Below are 17962 nucleotides of genomic sequence, written 5' to 3' on the forward strand. Positions count from 1 at the left end.
GCAGGCAGGGAAGGGCAGAGCGGGGCCCAGCTGGGCTGCGGGGAGCCAGCCTAGGGAGACGTCGGGGACTCTGGCCCTTCGCCGCTGGGTGGCCCCAGGGGGTGGCTCTGGTCCAGGCCTGGGCTCCAGGACGGTGCTTTGGCTTCGCTTCTGCACGCCTGGCTGAGGCATTCAAGGCCCCGATTCCAGGCTCGCTGCTGTGTCCTCCACACCCTCGCCAGCACTGACCTACTGGGTCGGACAGTTCTGTGTTGTGGCGTGTCCTGGGCCCTGTCGGACGTTTGACACTATTCCTGGCCCCTACCCGCCAGCAGGAGGTAGCGCCCCCTCCTTAATGACGCCTGTAATGCCTGGGACCACCAGTCGTGTCTGGGACACTGCCAAATACCTCCCAGGGGTCCAGGTCACCCCCTTGGCCCAGCTGGCTGCCGAGGAAGGGCTGGGTTGCTGTGAGCCTCATGGATGTTGGAACCCACTGGTAAGAACCTGGAAACAGGAGCCTTAACAGCATTTGGGCAGAAAGTCTCCACCCCGGTGGCACCCCCACTCCCCATCCTGAATGAACTGTCCTTCTCAGTCCTGCTGCTTTGAGCCTAGCTCCCCGGGGTCACCTCAAGGTGACTGTGGCCTGGCCTCGGCAGGGTGGCCTGGGCTTGGCTGTAAACAGTCAGCAGGAAGCGCAGGCCAGGGGTGGGGCCTGGGCAGCCTGGCCAGGAGCAGGTGTGGACACGGCGCTGACAGGCCCAAGTTATCGGGACCAGAGGCCCAGGCTCCAGACCAGCAGGTCGTGGGGCTTTATCAGCCGTCAGAGTGAGCGACAGCCTTGCTGGGCGCGGGCGCTGACAGCCAGGAGCTGCGCAGGGCGAGCTTCTGCTCAGGGCCTCCGGTTCCCACCGCAGGGCGGGAGGGGCACCCTGCGGGACAGAGGGGGCGAGGAGGCGAGGAGGGGATGGTGGGAGGAGGAGACAGAGGGAGACAGAGGGAGGTGGGCCGCGGGGCTTGCTTCCCCTCCACTTCTCTTTCCTTCACGGGTTTAAAGTATGTTTATAGTTTCAAAGCTGATGCCTGCTCCCTGCAACAAGTTTAGTGACTTGAAAAGGGCGTGGGGAGTGTTGGGGAGCATCCGAGGGAGAAGGGAGGGGGTGAGTGAGAGAAGGGGTGGCAGGGGTCGCACCAGGAACAAAATCTGAACTCCTCTCCGTCCACTGCCGCCCTGACCGGCTGGCGGCTCCCCTCCAAGCCCTCGCCATTAGTGTCCCACAGCTGCTGGGACAAATTACCCAAAACTTGCTGCCTTAACACAGCAAAGCTCTCCCTGTTCTGGAGGCCAAAAGCCCCAACTCGCTGTCACTGGGCTAAAGTCAAGCTGTGTGCGTGCGTGCGGGGGGCGGGGCACACTCCCTGGGAGGCTCTGGGGAGAATCCCGTGCCTTCTGGCTGCTGACGGTGGCACCGCTCCCGTCCCTGTCTGCGGGGTCAGGGTGGCTTCTTGGCTGCGTGTGTGTCAGATGGCCCTCTGCCTCCCTCTTAGGTGGGACACATGTGACTGCCTCTAGGGCCCACCTGGATGATCCAGGCTACTCTCTCATCTCCGGATCCTTCACTTAGTCGCATCTGCAAAGTCCATTTGTTGCCACTTAAGGTGACATTCGCAGGTGGCGGGGATCAGGATGTGGCATCCTTTGGGGGCTGATAATTAGCCTTTCTCCCCCTCCCTGCTCCAGCTCACTGGTCCCAGCTCCTCCACCTGCCTCGGGGTCGCCCTCCCCTGGAATCTTGGCTCTTCCTCACCCTTCAAGTCTTAAATGTCACGTCCTTGGAGAGAACTTTCCCAGTTGCCTCCCTGCCTGGCACATAGTAGGTGCTCAATGCTAAAGAGAATGAGAGAGGAAGAGAAACCCCCTCTGGGCACATGACAGCCCTGAGCAGGGAGCTGGGCTTCTGGAGCCCTGGAACACTCCCTGAGTCCTCCCTGTCTTCATTCAGGGCAGAGGCTGGGTTGACAGCTGCCAACCCCCAGCCCCAACCTCTCCAGACACGGGGAATGCCGGGCCGTGTTGGGCAGATCCTGAGGTTTATGTCTGCGCTGGCCTAGGTCTCCCGGCACAGGGCCTCGGCCTTGCCACCCCTCAAAGCCCCTAGAATGAGAGTCCAGACAGAGTAGGGAGGGGCGGGGAGGGGCTTCGCGCATGCCCACCATAGGCCTCAGGCTGCAGAGCTCCCTTAAAGGGGCAGCATCTCAGGGCCTGGCCCAGCAGCGCCTGCTGGTTCAAACCAGCCCAGCCCTGGCGGACTGAGCAGTGGGGTATGTAGACGCCCGATGCTGGCACTGCCACTTATGAGCCAGGGGGCTTTGGACAAGGCACAAGGCCTTTCTGGGCCGCAGTGTCAGGACTATAAACATCACTGAGCCAGGAAGGCTCCTTCCCCCCTTGCTGGGAGTGACAGGAAGGCCTTCGCATGGAGGAGCAGGTGGGACATGCTCGGTAAACCTCGACTGGGTTGCAGGCCCTTAGAAACCCCCCGGGGTACGCCTGTGCACTGGAGGAAGTGCCGACGTAGGAAACGTCCAAAGCTGTAGGGAATTTTTATGAGTTTCTTTGAGCCACACTGAAGAGAATTGTCAGAACGCAAAATCTCACTGGACCGAGAAAATGCTCCAGAGAGAGAATGGCAGTTTTACAGCTTCTTTCATCTGTTAGAATCAAAGCAGGAGACGGAAGAAGGGTTACATGAGATCCATTGGTGGGGCTGGAGGAGCTGTTTCCTGCTGTCCAAAGGGGGTGCAACTGAGTTCTGGGTGGAAAAAATAACATGATAACTATAGGTTACGGTTACACACAGTACTTGTAATAACACTGGCATGATCGCTAACTTTCATTGAGCACTTATTTCCCGCCAGACCCTGCATAGATTGCTCCGTTTATCTTTCCCCACGAGGTGGGCACTGTTATCACAGACGAGGCAAGGACAGCCCAGCAGCTCCCCCGTGGCACACGGCGAGCATCAGCCGCCCCTGTCCCCGGCTGGGGGCCCAAATCCTGCCACCCTGGAGGTGTCGTTTGGAGATACTGACTTCCAGCTCTTTATTAGGAAACAAAAGACTCAGAAAGAACCTTTGACCCTCCCCCCGTCTCCTGCCCAAGAGATTCAGACAAGGGAACCTGCCTCAGGAAGGCGACCTTGGGAGGCTGCTTCTGTCTCCACATGGCTTTCTCCCTGGGTGGCTGTCAGCATCTGTGTCTCTCAGCTTTTCTTATGAGGACACCAATCAGGTTGGATTTAGGGCCCATTCTACTCCAGTGTGACCTCATCCTAACTAATTACGTCTGTAAAGATCTTATTTCCAAATAAGGTCACATTCAGAGGCTCTGAGCGGCCGTGAATTTGGGGAACACTGCCCAGCCCAGTATAATGCCCCTTTCTGATTTTTCTGTCACAGCTGGCTACACTCTCAGCAGCTTTTCAAATGGGGGAACACAGCTCTGGGTCCCCCACCGGGTCCCTGCTGCTAGCCCTGGAGGGCCTGGGACTCTGCGCCTGCGTGGGGATGCCTGACTTCACCGGGGAGTCACGTCAGGGGACAAGGGCCAGCAGGAGGGCCTCGGTGCCTCCCCGCTGCCTCCTCGTTTCCGGCGCGAGGCTGTCACAGGACCTGCTTCCTGCACACCCCCCCCCCCCCGCCCCCATCTGACCCTCCCCAAGCACACGGTGTCCTCTCTCGGAACAGCACTATTAATATCCCTCATGTGGACGTTCAGGGACGGCCATTCACGACCTCGTGCTCACGTGTGCCCCCCATTCCAAGCCATTCATGAATGGGACCCCCCAGGCTTGGCTGGCTCCCCGCTCTGTCCTGCGCCCTTGCTCTGCTCTCTGCTCCTTCCCTCCCTCCCCTTCGCCATTCCCAGCGTGAGTACAGGATCTGAGCCAGTACCTGCTTGTCCTCCACAGTGACCCCCATGTGTAAGAGACTACCGCATGCGTGCCGTGCTCTAAACAAGCCACGTCTGCCTGGACATGTGCGTTCCCGGGGGCTGTGACGGGAAAGGCGCCCCCCACAGGTGTGCGAGTGGCGGCGGGAAGCCTATCTTTGCCCTGCACGTAAGGAACACTGCTTCTACGAGGATGCCTGGTTCCAGTCTGCTGTCCCCCGTGACAAAGACAGTTGGAGGGTAAGTCCTTGTCACAGAGGCCCATGAGCGAGTCAGTACAGCTCATTCGCAGGCCATATCTTGGGTAAAATTTCTAAAGCAGTGGATCTTTACCGTGGGTGATTTTTTCCTCCCAGAGGACATTTGGCAATGTCTGGAGTCATTTTTGGTTGTCACAATTAGGGTTAGGGGGTTTACCAGGAATGCTGCCAAGTACACAGGACAGCCCCTCCTTCTCACCCCGGCAAAGGTCTGCCTGGTCCCAAATGTCTATAGGGTCAAGGTTGGGGAACCTGATCTGAAAGGACAAAGAGCTTGCATATTTAAAGATTGTATTTTTATAGTAGCATAATTTAAATGAACAAATCTAGACACAATCTACCAAATTACAGATAATTATATTAGGAACATTAAATTCAGTGGACTATAAAGTGACCATTTAAGAAGATATATATGAGAACTCTTTAGCAATATTGAGAAGCATGTTAAAACTATATATATGATTATATATACTTACATGTATATATGAATTCCTCAAATGATTGAATGTAAAGTCACTATACGATCCACCAGTTCCACTCCCAGGCATACACCCAAGAGAGGTAAAAATATATGTTCACACAAAAACTGGTACATAAATGTTCATAGCAGTATTGCTCATCATTGCCTAAAGGTGGAGGTAACCCAAATGCTCACCAGTGGATGAACGGATAAACAAAGTGTGGCCTGCCCACACAATGGAATATTATTTGATGCTGAAAAGGAATGAAATACTGACACAAAATGTTACAACCTCGAAAACAGTATGCCGAGTGAAAGAAGCCAGAACACAAAAGGTCACATAGTGCCTGACCCCATTTATAGGAAATGTCTGGCGTAGACCTAGGGAGAAACCAGTAGGAATCGTGCCCAGGGGGAGGAGCGGCCACCTTGTTACCACTGCTAAGTTGGAAGTGTCCTGAGACAGAGGGGGTGGGGGCAGAGGCAGGTGCCTCTCCCTAGTGACAAGGCAGGGCAGAGCTGGCAGAAAACTACCTTGACCTCCCTCTCTTCTCTCGCTCCCTCTGAATCCTGGGGCTCCCCTGCCATGGGCTGAATCCAACCTGAAGCTGGAGAACACAGAAGCCAGTCTCTGCAAGCTGTTAAATCAGCCGCTGTCGCCCTGAGGCAGGGTGGAGAGGGCAAGGGCGGATCTGGAGACTTCCCGCACAGAAGGCAACTATTCCAGGAAATATGTCCACTGGGTGGATTCACTGAACTGATGCTTCAAAACACACACGGTCAACAAAGAATGCAAATGTCACCACGCATGACGCACGCCTTCAATGTTACTAAGAGCCCGAGAACAAAACAACCAACCAATTACACGTGCGACCCAAATACCAAATTCCAGCAGAGCTGCTTCACCCTTGCCAGCCTCTGGGTGGGAGCAGCAGGGGAGGGAGGCTTAAAGGGTTCAGTTTATTAAAAAAAAAAGGAGAAGGGAGGAAGGAAAGAGGAGGAAGAATAGAGGGCAGAGCAGGGGAAAACAGAGATCACAGACAAAGTCGGTCCCAGAAAGCTCAAGTTCCCATGAGCGTCCAAACACTGAGCGCGGGCCTGGGGCTTGGCAGGTTGCAGCGCCAGCTGCAGGGGACGGGCTTCGAAAGGGAGCCGGCCAAAGCGGGCAGCCTCCGCGAGGCAGCGCTTCTGGGGAGGAATCGGACCAACAGCCGTAGTAGCTTATTTCCAAGATGGTCGTGGGGGAGGGGCCTGAGGCGGCCCTAAGGCTGGGGGTTTGCGCTGCCACATGCAACCCTCTCGGTGGCTGACAGCAGCGGCTCCCGCGCAGCTGCGTCACGGTGCGCAGCGGGGACGGAGCTGTCAGCCTCCGGGTCATCGGGGCCAGGAGTGCGGGGAGGGCCGTGGGGGTGGCTGCGAGTGCCTCGTTTTCCTTCTTGCACTGTATCCTCCTCAAATGTGGGGTTCGTCTGGTCCCACCCATGCGTCCACCTCCAGCAGAAAGCCTAGTTTTACCTGCACGGTTCCATGTCCTCACGGCAACCCTGTGAGCAGCCAGGAGGAAACTGGAGCCCTGGCTGGGTGGCTCCGGTGGTGGGAGCGCCCGCCGACCCCATCAAGGCTGGTATGGGAGGCAATAAATGGATGTTTCTCTCTGTTTCTCTCCCTTCCCCTCTCTAATATATCCTTTGGTGAGGATCCTTGGGTGAGGATTAAAAGACAAAGAAAGAAATCGGAGGAGAGAAGAAGCAACTGCCTGAGCCCACAGCAGCAGCAGAAGGCTGAGGTGGCCTTGTAGAGTCAGGACTTGGGACTGTGGGTACCCCAGGCCTTTGACGAAGGTTTGTTGACTGAATGAAAGGTCTTCTCTCTTCCCCTGTAGCCAGCACCCAGCACCCAGCCCCCAGTGCCCAGGGTTTGACACTGGGGAGAACCAACACTGTCACCTCAGCCTCCTTCACTGTGGGCTCACTAAGTGCCACGCACGGTGCCCCGCATTTACATAGACCGCCTGAGTTTCACATTATTACTGAGAAATATGACCACAAACTGAGTGCCTTAAAACAACACAAATTGATTTTCTTAGCCGTCCTGGAGATCAGAACTCTGAAATACTCTCATTGGGCTAAAATCAAGGTGCCAGCCGGCAGGCCTGCATTCCTCCTGGAAGCTCTAGGGAGGATCTCATTTCTTTGCCTTGCCTGGCCTCTTCCCCGCTCTGCACAGATGCCAGCAGCATGGCATTGTCTCTCCCCTGTTGCTGGTTTCCGCCCTCCCGTTTCCTCTCTCTGGCCCTGACCCTCCAGCCTCCCTCTTATTAGGTCCTCCTGGAAAACCCAGGATAATCTCCCACCTCCAGACCCTTTACTTAATCACGGCTGCAAACCCCCTTTGCCATGGAGAGTAACATAGTCACAAGCCCTGGGGATTACAATGTCCCCGGGGGCTAGCATGCAGCCTGCCTCCTGTACCAACTCATTTGATTCTTGGGTGGTAATGCCAAGACATAGATGGTATGATTAGCTCCATTTAACGGAAGTGGAAAGCACATGGCATAAAGTAGGCACTCAGTAAATGTTTGCAGGGATGACCTGGTGTGTTTATAGGTGTCCCTTGGGGGGACTTTGTTTCTCCTTGGATATGAGGATGAACTCTCACATGCATTCAAATTCTTTGGCTCCTTCCACACCGCCTTGGGCTTTTGCTGGCATCCTTTCCTCCCTTTTAGGGCCTGCAAGGCGGGAACATCTGTCTGTTTTACAGAAGAGCACCGTGAGGCTCAGGCTCGGTGCAGCCAGTCCTTCATGGCAGCCAGCTGAACGACTCTGTCTCGCTCTCAACCCTTCGCTTCGTGACACCCAGCACAAGGGACTCCCTGCATCCTCGGCGGCAACCTTCGGGCTCAGCTCTGCACTTGGCTGCTGGATTTTTTGTCTCTCTCCCTGCCATTTCGTCTTTGCGTACTCTTTCTGTGGTGAGCGCATGTGTGCACACAAGATGCGTAAAGATGCGTGGCCATCTTTATGTGCCTTTACCCCCTCTCTCATCTTCACCTGCAAAATGCAGATCGTTGCCACAGTTCACAGCCTTCCCCACGTGCAAGAAGCCACGAGGCTTACCCTGCCCTCACAACACAGCTCCCTATGACTTCAGAGAGGACCACACGTTCATCTGACTTTTTTCCCAAGTGCAGAGAGTCAAGTTTGTATTCACTCGCCAAGAGAGGAGCAGGGCGTGGTGTGGAGAGATACACCAATCTCATCTGATTTTTTTTAAAAGATTTTATTTATTTACTTTTAGAGAGAGGAGAAAGGAGGGAGAGAAACATCCATGTGAGTATATCCATTGGTTGCCTCTCGCACGCCCCTAGCCAGACCTGGGCCACAACCCAGGCATGAGCCCTGACCGGGAATCGAACCAGCATCCTTTCAGTTCACAGGCCTGTGCTCAATCCACTGAACCACAGGCGCCAGGGCTGATTTTTTTTTTCTTTTAAGTAGAGACACCTTTCCATCACCCTGGCAGTGATTAAGAGCTTCAGGTCCGAAGTCAGACTACTGGATTGGAATCCAGGCTTTACCGCTTGTCAACAGGGTCACCCCAGGAAAGTAAATTAATTCCTCTGGGCTCAGTTTCCTCATCTGAAAACTGAGGAACAATAACTATTTTTCTCATTCCACCCCTGGCAGATGCTTTTTTTTTTTTTTTTTTTTTTAAAGAAAAAGGATTTGCTTACAAGTCGCCACTTCTGCCCCCCGACACCGCTTTCCCCACTCCTGTCAGAACCGGCTCCCTTCCTGGGCAGCCGTGCCCCCACCCTGCGGCGCACTAACACAAGTTATCCAGAAGGGGTGGCGGCTCTGGTCGCGCACGCTTTCAGGGGATTCAATCTGCTGGGTCTCCTTCCAGGGCCACTTTCCTTGGGAGCCTCCTTTGTAACCACAGATGACAGGCCCAGGCTGTCTGCTTGTGGGACTTGGATCAGCGGTGAACAGATGAAGGAGGCATCAGGGAGGACACGCTCATACCTCTAGCGTCCATCCTAGTAGATAGCCATCTTGCAGCTGTCCCCGCTTTTTCCGTTACACGCTGGCCTGGTGACGGGGAGGAGGTGTTGGCACCTGGAGGAGACGGGACAGAAGGCATTTCGGGATGACTTCATCTCTAGGCCTTGCCTCTCAAGATTCCAGCCAAATCAGCTCTGCCCTTTCAGGGTCGGAAGCAGGGTCAGCATTCCAGAAGCTCCCTGTCATACCCAGGCTTTTAATCAGGTGACATTGGAGAGTTAGCCTCCTAGTGAAGGGGTTCGTGGGAGGGTCAGGAGGAGTCTTGTCCCTGCCCCACACTTGTCTTTCTGGCTAGATCTGTGTTGCGAGCGCAAGAAGACCTCTTGTTCTGAGTTTGCTCTGGGAGATCAGAACCACGGACAGCGACAGGGCGCCGGGGAGCCCCACAGGCCAGCAGGCGAACTCGCTCCAGAGGGAAGAATACAGGCTGCACCGGTGGGGCGTGGGCTGGGCTGTTCCCCACTTTCTCTCGGTCACCCTGTACACCTCACACTTGTGTCATGGGACCTCGGTACCCTGGAGTCCTTCCTTCCCTCTCCAGGAATGGCTAGGGGTGGGGAGGGAAGAGGAAAGCGCCATGCCAAGGCCCAGGGTTTTTTCAAGAAAGGAGGAAGTGGGAGGCGAGGGACCTGTTGGTGTGCCCATGTGCGCGCCCCTGCCCCGGCCAGGCCCACTTCTATACAAGGCCTGCTCTCCCCAGCCTCCACCCCCTGGCGAGTACTGGGCGCAGGCGCTGAGGGGCGGGAATGCGGCTGATAAATCAGAGATAACCTCGGAGGGCAGGGCAGGCGGGCACCCAGGCCAGGGATAAAAGGCCGCGGACACCGGAGGATCCAGGGACGTGCCTGCGGACCTGGAGGAGGCGATCCGTGAATCCAGACACAGCAGCTGAAGGGCAGCGACCTCTGCCCACCTCTCCGGCAACATGGACCCGCTGACTGGGCTGCCCCGGGTGCTCTGGCTGCTTCTGTTCTTGCAGCTGTCGCTGCTAGGAGGTCATCCGCACCCGCTGGGTGGCCCTGGCCCCTCTTTGGACCTGTCTCAAGATGGCAGCAGCGATGAACAGGTCTCTACTCTCTGTCACAAAAGGTCCCTTTGAGAATCAGAAAGCAGCGAGACTGGGAGCCAGGGCCCTGTACCCACGGCAGTCGGTTCCCTTGGGTGCAATTGAGGGTGGATGGGCTCAGGTGAGGGTTCCTGAGGCTCGGGCTCTTCCCCCCATTGCAGGAGCCGCTGGATCGTCTTCCGGAGCCGTGGAATGGGTGGCTAGCCGTGGAGCCCCTGCGGCAAGGACACGGCTCTGCCGAAGCCTGGACCGCCAAACAGGCGGCTTCTGCGGGCGGCCTTGGGCCTCCTGACTATGTCCTCCAGGCCCTGTGGGGACTACCAAGCCCCAAGAAGACACCTGCCTCGGGCTGCTTCGGGAGGAAGCTGGACCGCATCAGCTCCTCCAGTGGCCTGGGCTGCAAGGGTGAGCACCCTCCCTGACACCTGGCCACATCCGCCATTGGCGTCACGTTGGGGTTCGTTGTCTCTGGGGACCACACTCTGAGAATGGGAGCCCTCACAGCACTTCCTGTTGCTGACAGTCCTCAGCGCCCAGGAGCGCCTTTCTGGGGATGTTCCCTGGGCACGCTCTTTGTTACCGAGCCCGTGACTCCCACCCACGTTGTTTGCATCCACCTTCTGCATCTGTGATCAAAAGGGCAGAGTTGCACCAGGGTGGAATTCAGTCGTGCCTGGCAGCTTCTCCTCGGGCAGAAGGAGCCCTAAATATTTTCCTCCTTGTTTCCCCTCAACTGTCTTCAGCTGCAAGGGCAGAGGGCAGGGGCAGCAGGGCAGCCACAATCCTGTTTACAGAGGAGGAAACCGAGTCGCAGAGAGATGGATTGTTTCCAAGCTCCAAATATCCACATCGGCCGAGGATGGGAGTCGGGGGAGGGTGGGGAGAGGAGGTGGCAGGGGTGGCCCAGGGTGAGGGGAAGCTCAGCTCCTGCCTCCACCTCCCCCCAGCACCATCATCCCCCTTTCTCTTCCCTCCACAGGGTGGAGGAGTCATTAACAGGAAGACCTGGTGGCAGGCTGGTCCCCTCTGAAGCAACTCCTATTTATTTATTATATTTTCAACTTATTCGATTGTTTTATATAAGCCAGTTCTTCCCTTGGAGCACACATTTTCCATGAGATAAAGTCAACATTAAAGTTTTTTCTTTTGAAACTGATTTGTCTCATTGTATGCAAAATAATTCATCGTTTCAAAAAAAAAAACACAAAACCCCCACCAAAAATCCAATAAGAAAAAACTCCCAAACTCTGTGTTTTCTTGGAGGTCCCCAAGGTGTCTTGGTTGGGAGGTGAGGACGCAAGCCCCCAGGGCTGGCCAGCTGTGGTGAGGTGGGGCCCTTCATGCTCTGAAATGTTTAGAAACACCTTGAGCAATTGAGACGCTTCCCAGACACTGTTTTCAAAGCCTGGCGGGTCCTTCCTGCGAGTGGGCCGGGCCCTGAGCTTTCTGGGCAGCGTGAGGCTGCGTGGCCCAGTTTTATGCCCCCAGCCTGTGTCTGCATTCCCGTGAGAGATGCTCTCCCTGCCATTCATTGTTTCCAGCAGGTCTAAGCTGCAATCGCAGAGATGGGGCGGTGGCCGGGCGGGGGGGGGGCGGCATGTGTGTGTGTGTGTCCATGTGGCTCCATTGCACCCCTGAATGGCAACGCGCCCTCTGTCCTGCCCCAAACCTCACCTCAAGCCTTGGATTCCTGATGTCGCCTGAAAGGAGCCTTGAAAACCCTGAGGTTCAAAGTATTTTCATTTCCCAAAACCACAAGCATAGAAGCGTGGGACAAGAGGCCCAGCATTTCGGGGCGCCCCTCTCCTGGGCCCTGCATCGTCACCTCCTCTCTGCCCTAGAGAGAGAAGCCCCTCATTTTCAGGCAGAAAAGGAGACAAGCACTGGAATCCCACTGCGTGGCCTCAGTCGGCGGGGAGCCCTGGTAGGGGCCATGGCCCTGTGTTCTGTGGGCCCCCTCCCCTGTCACCTGCCTTCCAGGCACCCCCAGGCTGTGCTGCTGAGCCTGCCTCTGCTTTTCAGGTTTCGGGGTCTGTGCCTTTCATGAGCCAACTCAGTAAAGGTGATGGGACTGTTATTGTCCCCATTTTATGGATGAGAAAACCGAGACCCAGAAAAATGAAGTGTCCTACCTGTCAGCATGTAGCCCCTCGGCACCAGGGCTGGGATTTGGGCGCAGACCCAGGCGGCTCTTGGGACTGGCGCGCCTCCCTGGAGCTGCTGGCCTTGAACTGCACTCTGCTGGCCGTTCGCCTCACCGGTGTTTCTTTGAGGGAGAGGGCACTGGAGGTGGTGGGTCTTAGTGTTGTTTCTCACTTGAGCCCACTGGGCACCAGAGCTTGTAAGTATCTAATGAGATCTCCTGAGATTTAAAAAATGAGGTTTTCGCCTCTGGCCAGGTAGCTCAGTCAGTTAGACTGCCTCCTAATAGGCTAAGGTTGTAGGTTCAATCCCCGGTCAGGGCGTGTACAAGAGGCAACCACTGAATGCCTAAACAAGGGCAACAACAAATCAATATTTCTGTTTCTCTCTTTCTCAAAAGTCAACCAATTGATTAAATGTATTAAAAAATAAAATAAAAACTGAGGTTTTAGGAGCAACTTATTTTGCAATAAAACTGTGAGTCATCTTTGCCTAGTGTTTTTGACAAGGACTCTATAAAGTAAAAATTTTTTTATTTTAAAGATTTTATTTATTTATTTTTAGAGGGAGGGAATGGGAGGGAGAAAGAGGAGAGAATCATCAATGTGTGGTTGCCTCTCACATGCTCCCCACTGGGGACCTGGCCCACAACCCAGGCATGTGCCCTGATTGGGAATCAAACCAACGACCCTTTGCTTTACAGGCTAGCGTTCAACCCACTGAGCAACACCAGCCAGGGCTGAAGAAAAAATTATTAGCTCTCATTTTACAGATGGGGAAACCGAGGCACAGAGAGGTGATGTAACTGAGGCTCAGGATCATGGAGTTAGTCAGTGGCACAGAGAGGACTTGCGCTCACCCAGCCGGGCCCTGGCACCCAGGCACCTCACCACTGCCCCGCCCGGCCCCTCCTGAGCCAGGAAGTTAGGCTTGCTTGTGGGACGGCCGTTCCCCCTCCCGACCGCACCACTCAGGTGCCATTGCAACCTGTCCTCTGCTCAGGTCATGGCAGTAAGCCCCGCCCAGAACACCCACTCCCGAAACCCAGGCTCCAGGCGAGTCTATTCTCCCATGCACAGGGCTCCGGTGGCGGAGTCTTTCTGCACGATACGGATGCATCCTGTTGTCGAGCTTTTACAGGAAAGAGGACACTAAAGCCACTGGGATGAAGCCACACGTGACTGAGGGAGGAGGGGCAGTGGGTGGCCTGAGGCACCCTTTGGAGCCACGTCTCCTGGGGCTTCCTCAGTATTTGGTGTCCATGGGCGGCACGCAGCACACACACCGTCTGTGGGTGCCCCTTAAAGCCAGCCTCCTCGCCTGTGACCCGGGCCCCTTCAAACACCTCTCCTCGCTGCTCCAGCCAAGGCTGTCACCTCCCTGACTTCCCTGTTACCAACCTGGTCACGCAAAGAGGCTGCCAGATGACATATGTCCATGGGTGTTTGTCCCTTGAATCTTCCCAGAAAGATGTGTTGGTGAACACAGACCCAAGGAGACCTAGCCTGTGCTTCCTGCAGAGCTGGAGGGAGGTTCAGGAGAGGGTAGACAGGCTTTGCTGTGCCTCAGATGTAAGGTTGCGGAAGTCAGGGCGGCGCTGGGTCTGCGCCTGGGTGTCCTCAAGCCGTGCGGAGCCCGTCTCCGTCCCTCTGTGGCAGCTCGACCCTCCTGAGAATGACTGGAGGCAGGGTGGGGAAATGCTTTTCTCTTTCTGCAGAGCCAGGTCTAAACAAAATCATGAACTTGGCCATTTTTCTTTGTTCCTGGTGTGGTTCTCAGCCTTCCGCCCCTGTATCTGTAGGGATAGCCTTTTATCCCTGTGTCTGTGCTGTCTTAGTTTTAACGGTCCAATTCCACAAAGCAACCTGATTCTGCCATGGGGTCAGGAGCCAGCCCCATACGAATGCCTGGACGTCCAGAGAATTTCTAAACCCAAGCTCTGCACTTATCCTGGGGTGTGGGCTCCCAGCCTCATGCCCCGAGCTCTCTTTCGGTTTCACCCAGTCCCCGCCCTGCAGGCCTCACGGCACACGGGCCGGGCTCTAACTCCTTCCAGCATCACCACACTGTCCTCTGGCCGCTGGAGCCCACTTGGCTCCCCTGGGGTGGGCGCGAAGTCCTGGGGAATTCACATTGACCAGGAGCAGCGCTCCCCCAACATCCGGCAGGAGTTGGCATTTAAAGACTCCAGCGCCCTCGGTTCACAGGTGGGACCCATCGGGCACTGGTTCCCAGAGTCCTTCGCGGGGAGGGAAGGTTAACCTCCAGTGCCCCAGGTGGTTACTTCCCCACTCTGCTGATGTTTCCTGGGATCCTCTCCAAAACAAACTACATTGGCTTAGATTCTTGTCACAGGTTCAGAAAGACCCAAACTAAGATACTCCCGAAAGAATAAATCTTCTCCCAGGGCCCCACCCTCGATGATGAGCCCCAGGAATCTTCCCAGGCGCTGCTCTCCGGCTGAACCACCCAGGCAGGCACCGTGCCCACCCTGCCTCCCTCCCCAGCACTTCCTGCTCACTATTCACTCCCTGTCCTGGTTTAGACCCTCACCGCTCATGGGGACATTGAGGCACCGGCTTCCTAACTGGCCTCTCCCCGCCAGGTGCCCCGATCTGGCTCTCCCTGCACTGCGGGGGAGAGCAGGACCTTCCCGCGTCACCCCAGGCTGACCCCACTCCCTGTGAGGCCCCCGGGGAGGGCGAGTGCAGCGTGGGGAGTCGGGGCTGGGGCAGGTGCGGGGAGGGTGGCTGTAGGAGAGGCACTGAAGGCAAACTCATTGATCCAACCACTTAGGAAACGTTTTCTGTGCCAGGTGCTGGGACAGAGTGGGGACCTGCAGCTGATTCACGCTCTGCCTCACACCTGCTCAGCCTTTGGCCTCCTGGCAAATGCAGCCTTGGCAATGGCTGACCTGGTTCTCATACCTGCTATCCCACCTGCCCTCCTTCCTCATATACCACCCCCTCATCCTCCCCGCAGAATCAACTGGCAAGGAGGGATCGCCAAGCCAGGTCACGGGAAGATGGGCCGGGGCGTCTGTTCCCGCCACCCCCGTGCCCCACCCCTGCCACTGCCTGAGGGAATGGGGTAACACAGCCCAGCAGTGCAGAGGGGTCCATGGCTTGGTTGGGATATGGGGTGAGATAGGGGATGGACCCCTCTGACCAGTGACAGACCAGAGATGAAGAGGAGCCCACAGATGAAGTGCTTGTGTTATGGGTTGAATTGTGTCCCCCGCTCCTAAAAGACACGTGGAGGTCTCAAACCCCAAGAACCTCAGAATGAGATCTTATTTGGATAGAGGATCATCGCAGGTGTAACGAGTTAAGACGAGGTCACGTCGGAGCAGGGCGAGCTCCTAGTGCAATGTGACAGGTGTCCTTACAAGTAGAGAGACACAGACACAGGAAGGACGGCCACGTGGTGTTGGAAGCAGGGACTGGAGCGATGCATCTGTAAGTCAGGAGCGTTGGCAGCTACGAGAAGCTGGACGAGGCCAGGAACGACCCTCCCCTCCAGGCCTCATGGGGAGCGCGGCCCTGCTGACGCCTTGATTTCAGTCCTCTGGCCTCCGAACCGTGGGACAGGACGTTTCTGTTGTCAAGTCCCCCAGCCTGCGGCGCGTTGTCACAGCATCCACCCAGGGGTCTGATGCGGTGCCCTCGCCCTCTCCTGTCCTCACAGGCGGCTCCAGGAAGCCCCTGGGGATGCTCAGGGCGACCGGCCAGCCACTAAGGTGGTTTTTCAAAACTGTAGCCAGGCGGTCACAGGTTGCCTTATAGTTCCTCTCGTTGGGTCCTTCCCGGGCCAGGCAGCCTCTGGGACGGCCCCGGGGAGGCTCGCATCCTGGTGCCCATGGCCTGTGTGTGGGCTGGACCCGGGGACCCACTTTTAATGAGCACCGCACGGCAAACATGGGGGGATGCCTCTTCCGAGGCAAGGCTACAAACGACGGTGATTTGCATCATCTCTCTCTCTCTCTTTACCTAAAGAAAGTCAGCTGCATCCCTGTAAAGAGACCCATGCGGTAAGGAACCGACGCCTCCAGCAAGGACCAGAGGGTTACCAGCAGGCACAGGAGTGAGGCTGAAAGCAGATCCTGCAGCCAGGCCTTGGGATGACTGCAGTCCTGGCCAACATCTTTTATTTTTATTTATTAATTATAGAGAACTAGCAAAAGAGAGAAAGGCTGATCTGTTGTTCCGCTTACTTATGCATGTACTGGTTGATTCTTGCACGCACCCTGACCGGGGATCAAACCTGCGACTTTGGCACATTGGGACAATGCTCTAACCCACTGAGCAGCTGGCCAGGGCGCGGCCGACACGTTAATGGCAGCCAGTGAGAGCCGGAGCAAGGAGCACTCAGCTAAGCAGGGACACGTCCCTGATCCACAGGGACTATCAAACTATAGACAGGTGCTGTTTTACGTTGTTAAGGTTCGGGGTCATTTGTTACACAGCAAGAGTTAACTAATACACTACTTCGCTTCCCTTTTCTCCTCACTCTTGCTTCCCTTGATCTGGAACCCCCATAAAGCTTTAGCAAATGAATTTTCCCTTGGGCTTTGTGTTCCAGGGAACCTGCTCCCACCTCCCATCCTAGGGACCTCCATATTGTACCAAAGAAACAGAACAGCGTTTTCAAAGTCAGAAGCAACCATCTCTAAACATGCAACAGTGTCTTACTCATTTCTCCCAACAGAGCTTTCTGCTTTAGCCCATTTGGGTCTGACAGAAACTCGTGCTATGAATATAATGGGCTTTTCTACCAGTTATGCACATGTGTGACATTGCTGGACCTTACGGCTCCCCAAAGCAGCCCACGGCGTCCCCATGGAGGGCTGTGAAGCCAAACTCTGGGCTGGAAACTGGAGATACCCCAAGTCTGGGTTCTCCCACCATTGACAATGTACATTCCATACATGACTACCACGGCTCTTTCCAGAGATAAGGAAATAAAGCCTTTTGATTTTTCAGCCAGTGGGAGAGGAGGGCATGGACCGGATTTTCTCTGTCTCTTGCTGTTCTCTCTCACTCGTACAGGCTGGCGTCTAAACACCCCATTGAATATTTACTTCTCCATACCCACAGCCTGAAGTTGAGTAGAAGTATGGAAATGAAGAGAAACTTTACATCAAGCCATGTTTGTTGTTCTTGTTTCAGGCTCAAGACAAAGGCTTTAATGGTTTTCTGGGATAGTAAGTGTGTTTGGGAATTGTCTGTGTTTTCCCTGGGTCCAGTTAGCGCAGGAGGCGGTATTGGCTCTATACAAAGTCCTCGGGGCTGCAAAACTAAATGTCCTTTTTCTTGTGAACACCTTCTGCAGAGGAACAAACAAAAACAAGCCCCGGCTAACAAGACACTCCACAAATGACACCCGTGCCCACTCCAGTTTCACTCTGGGAGAAGAAAATTGACTTTAATAAAAGGAGGTGGGTGGGTTCTGAAATTCTCTTTCTGGAACCTTGGACAGTACTTCCGCTTTTCCTTGGGCCACCTGCAGACCTCTGACGTGGCTCAGGACTGAGGAGCAGCCTGGGTGCTCGGAGGCCACCCGCCGCGATGCCCTTCCAGAAGTCTTTGCTGGCATCAAAGTCTTGTCTTAAAGGGCATCTCCAGGAGACGGGCCGTGTGACGCACACAGCTCAGAGCGCCACTTCCTCTCAGCGTGGCTGCTCACTGAATCCTCTTGGCTAATAATAACCCTGCCAACCAAGCAATTAAGCCCTGAGCACATTCCAGGGACCCATCAGGATGTGGTGGCTCTTTGCCCCCAGAGCTCCGACTCCGAGCTGCAGCCGTTTCAATTTCAAGTTGAGTGTGGCTGACCTGGATCACTTCCTGAAGGGAGCTCCCTTTCCTTTCCTTCCGTCATAGAATAAAACCATCCTGGACACCCTTAGAATAAAACCGCCCTGGACACCTCTCGGGAGGTCTTGCCACATCCGGCCTTGACTTTCTTGCCTTGATGTCTGAGTAGCCAAGGAATGTGCGCAGGTCAGGAGGCGCCTCACCAGGATGCGCTGCT

At 55.6% G+C, this 17962-nt stretch overlaps 1 protein-coding gene and 1 long non-coding RNA gene across 2 annotated transcripts; both read left to right on the forward strand.

Moving 5' to 3' along the window:
* Window positions 1-3758: 3758 nt before the first annotated feature.
* LOC129075594 (uncharacterized) lies at window positions 3759-5523 on the forward strand. Its single transcript, XR_008529660.1, has 3 exons — window positions 3759-3788; window positions 3954-4174; window positions 5263-5523. It is a non-coding gene; the product is annotated as an uncharacterized LOC129075594 (long non-coding RNA).
* A 4123-nt stretch (window positions 5524-9646) lies between these two features.
* NPPB (natriuretic peptide B) lies at window positions 9647-10783 on the forward strand. Its single transcript, XM_054579668.1, has 3 exons — window positions 9647-9787; window positions 9949-10192; window positions 10767-10783. The coding sequence occupies exons 1-3, from the start codon at window positions 9647-9649 to the stop codon at window positions 10781-10783; spliced, it is 402 nt and encodes a 133-aa protein (XP_054435643.1).
* The last annotated feature ends 7179 nt before the right edge of the window (window positions 10784-17962 follow it).

The sequence above is a fragment of the Pteronotus mesoamericanus genome, unplaced genomic scaffold (assembly GCF_021234165.1).
Source record: "Pteronotus mesoamericanus isolate MK-2021 breed Mesoamerican mustached bat unplaced genomic scaffold, CSHL_Meso_final contig_557, whole genome shotgun sequence".
Lineage (NCBI taxonomy): Eukaryota > Metazoa > Chordata > Mammalia > Chiroptera > Mormoopidae > Pteronotus > Pteronotus mesoamericanus.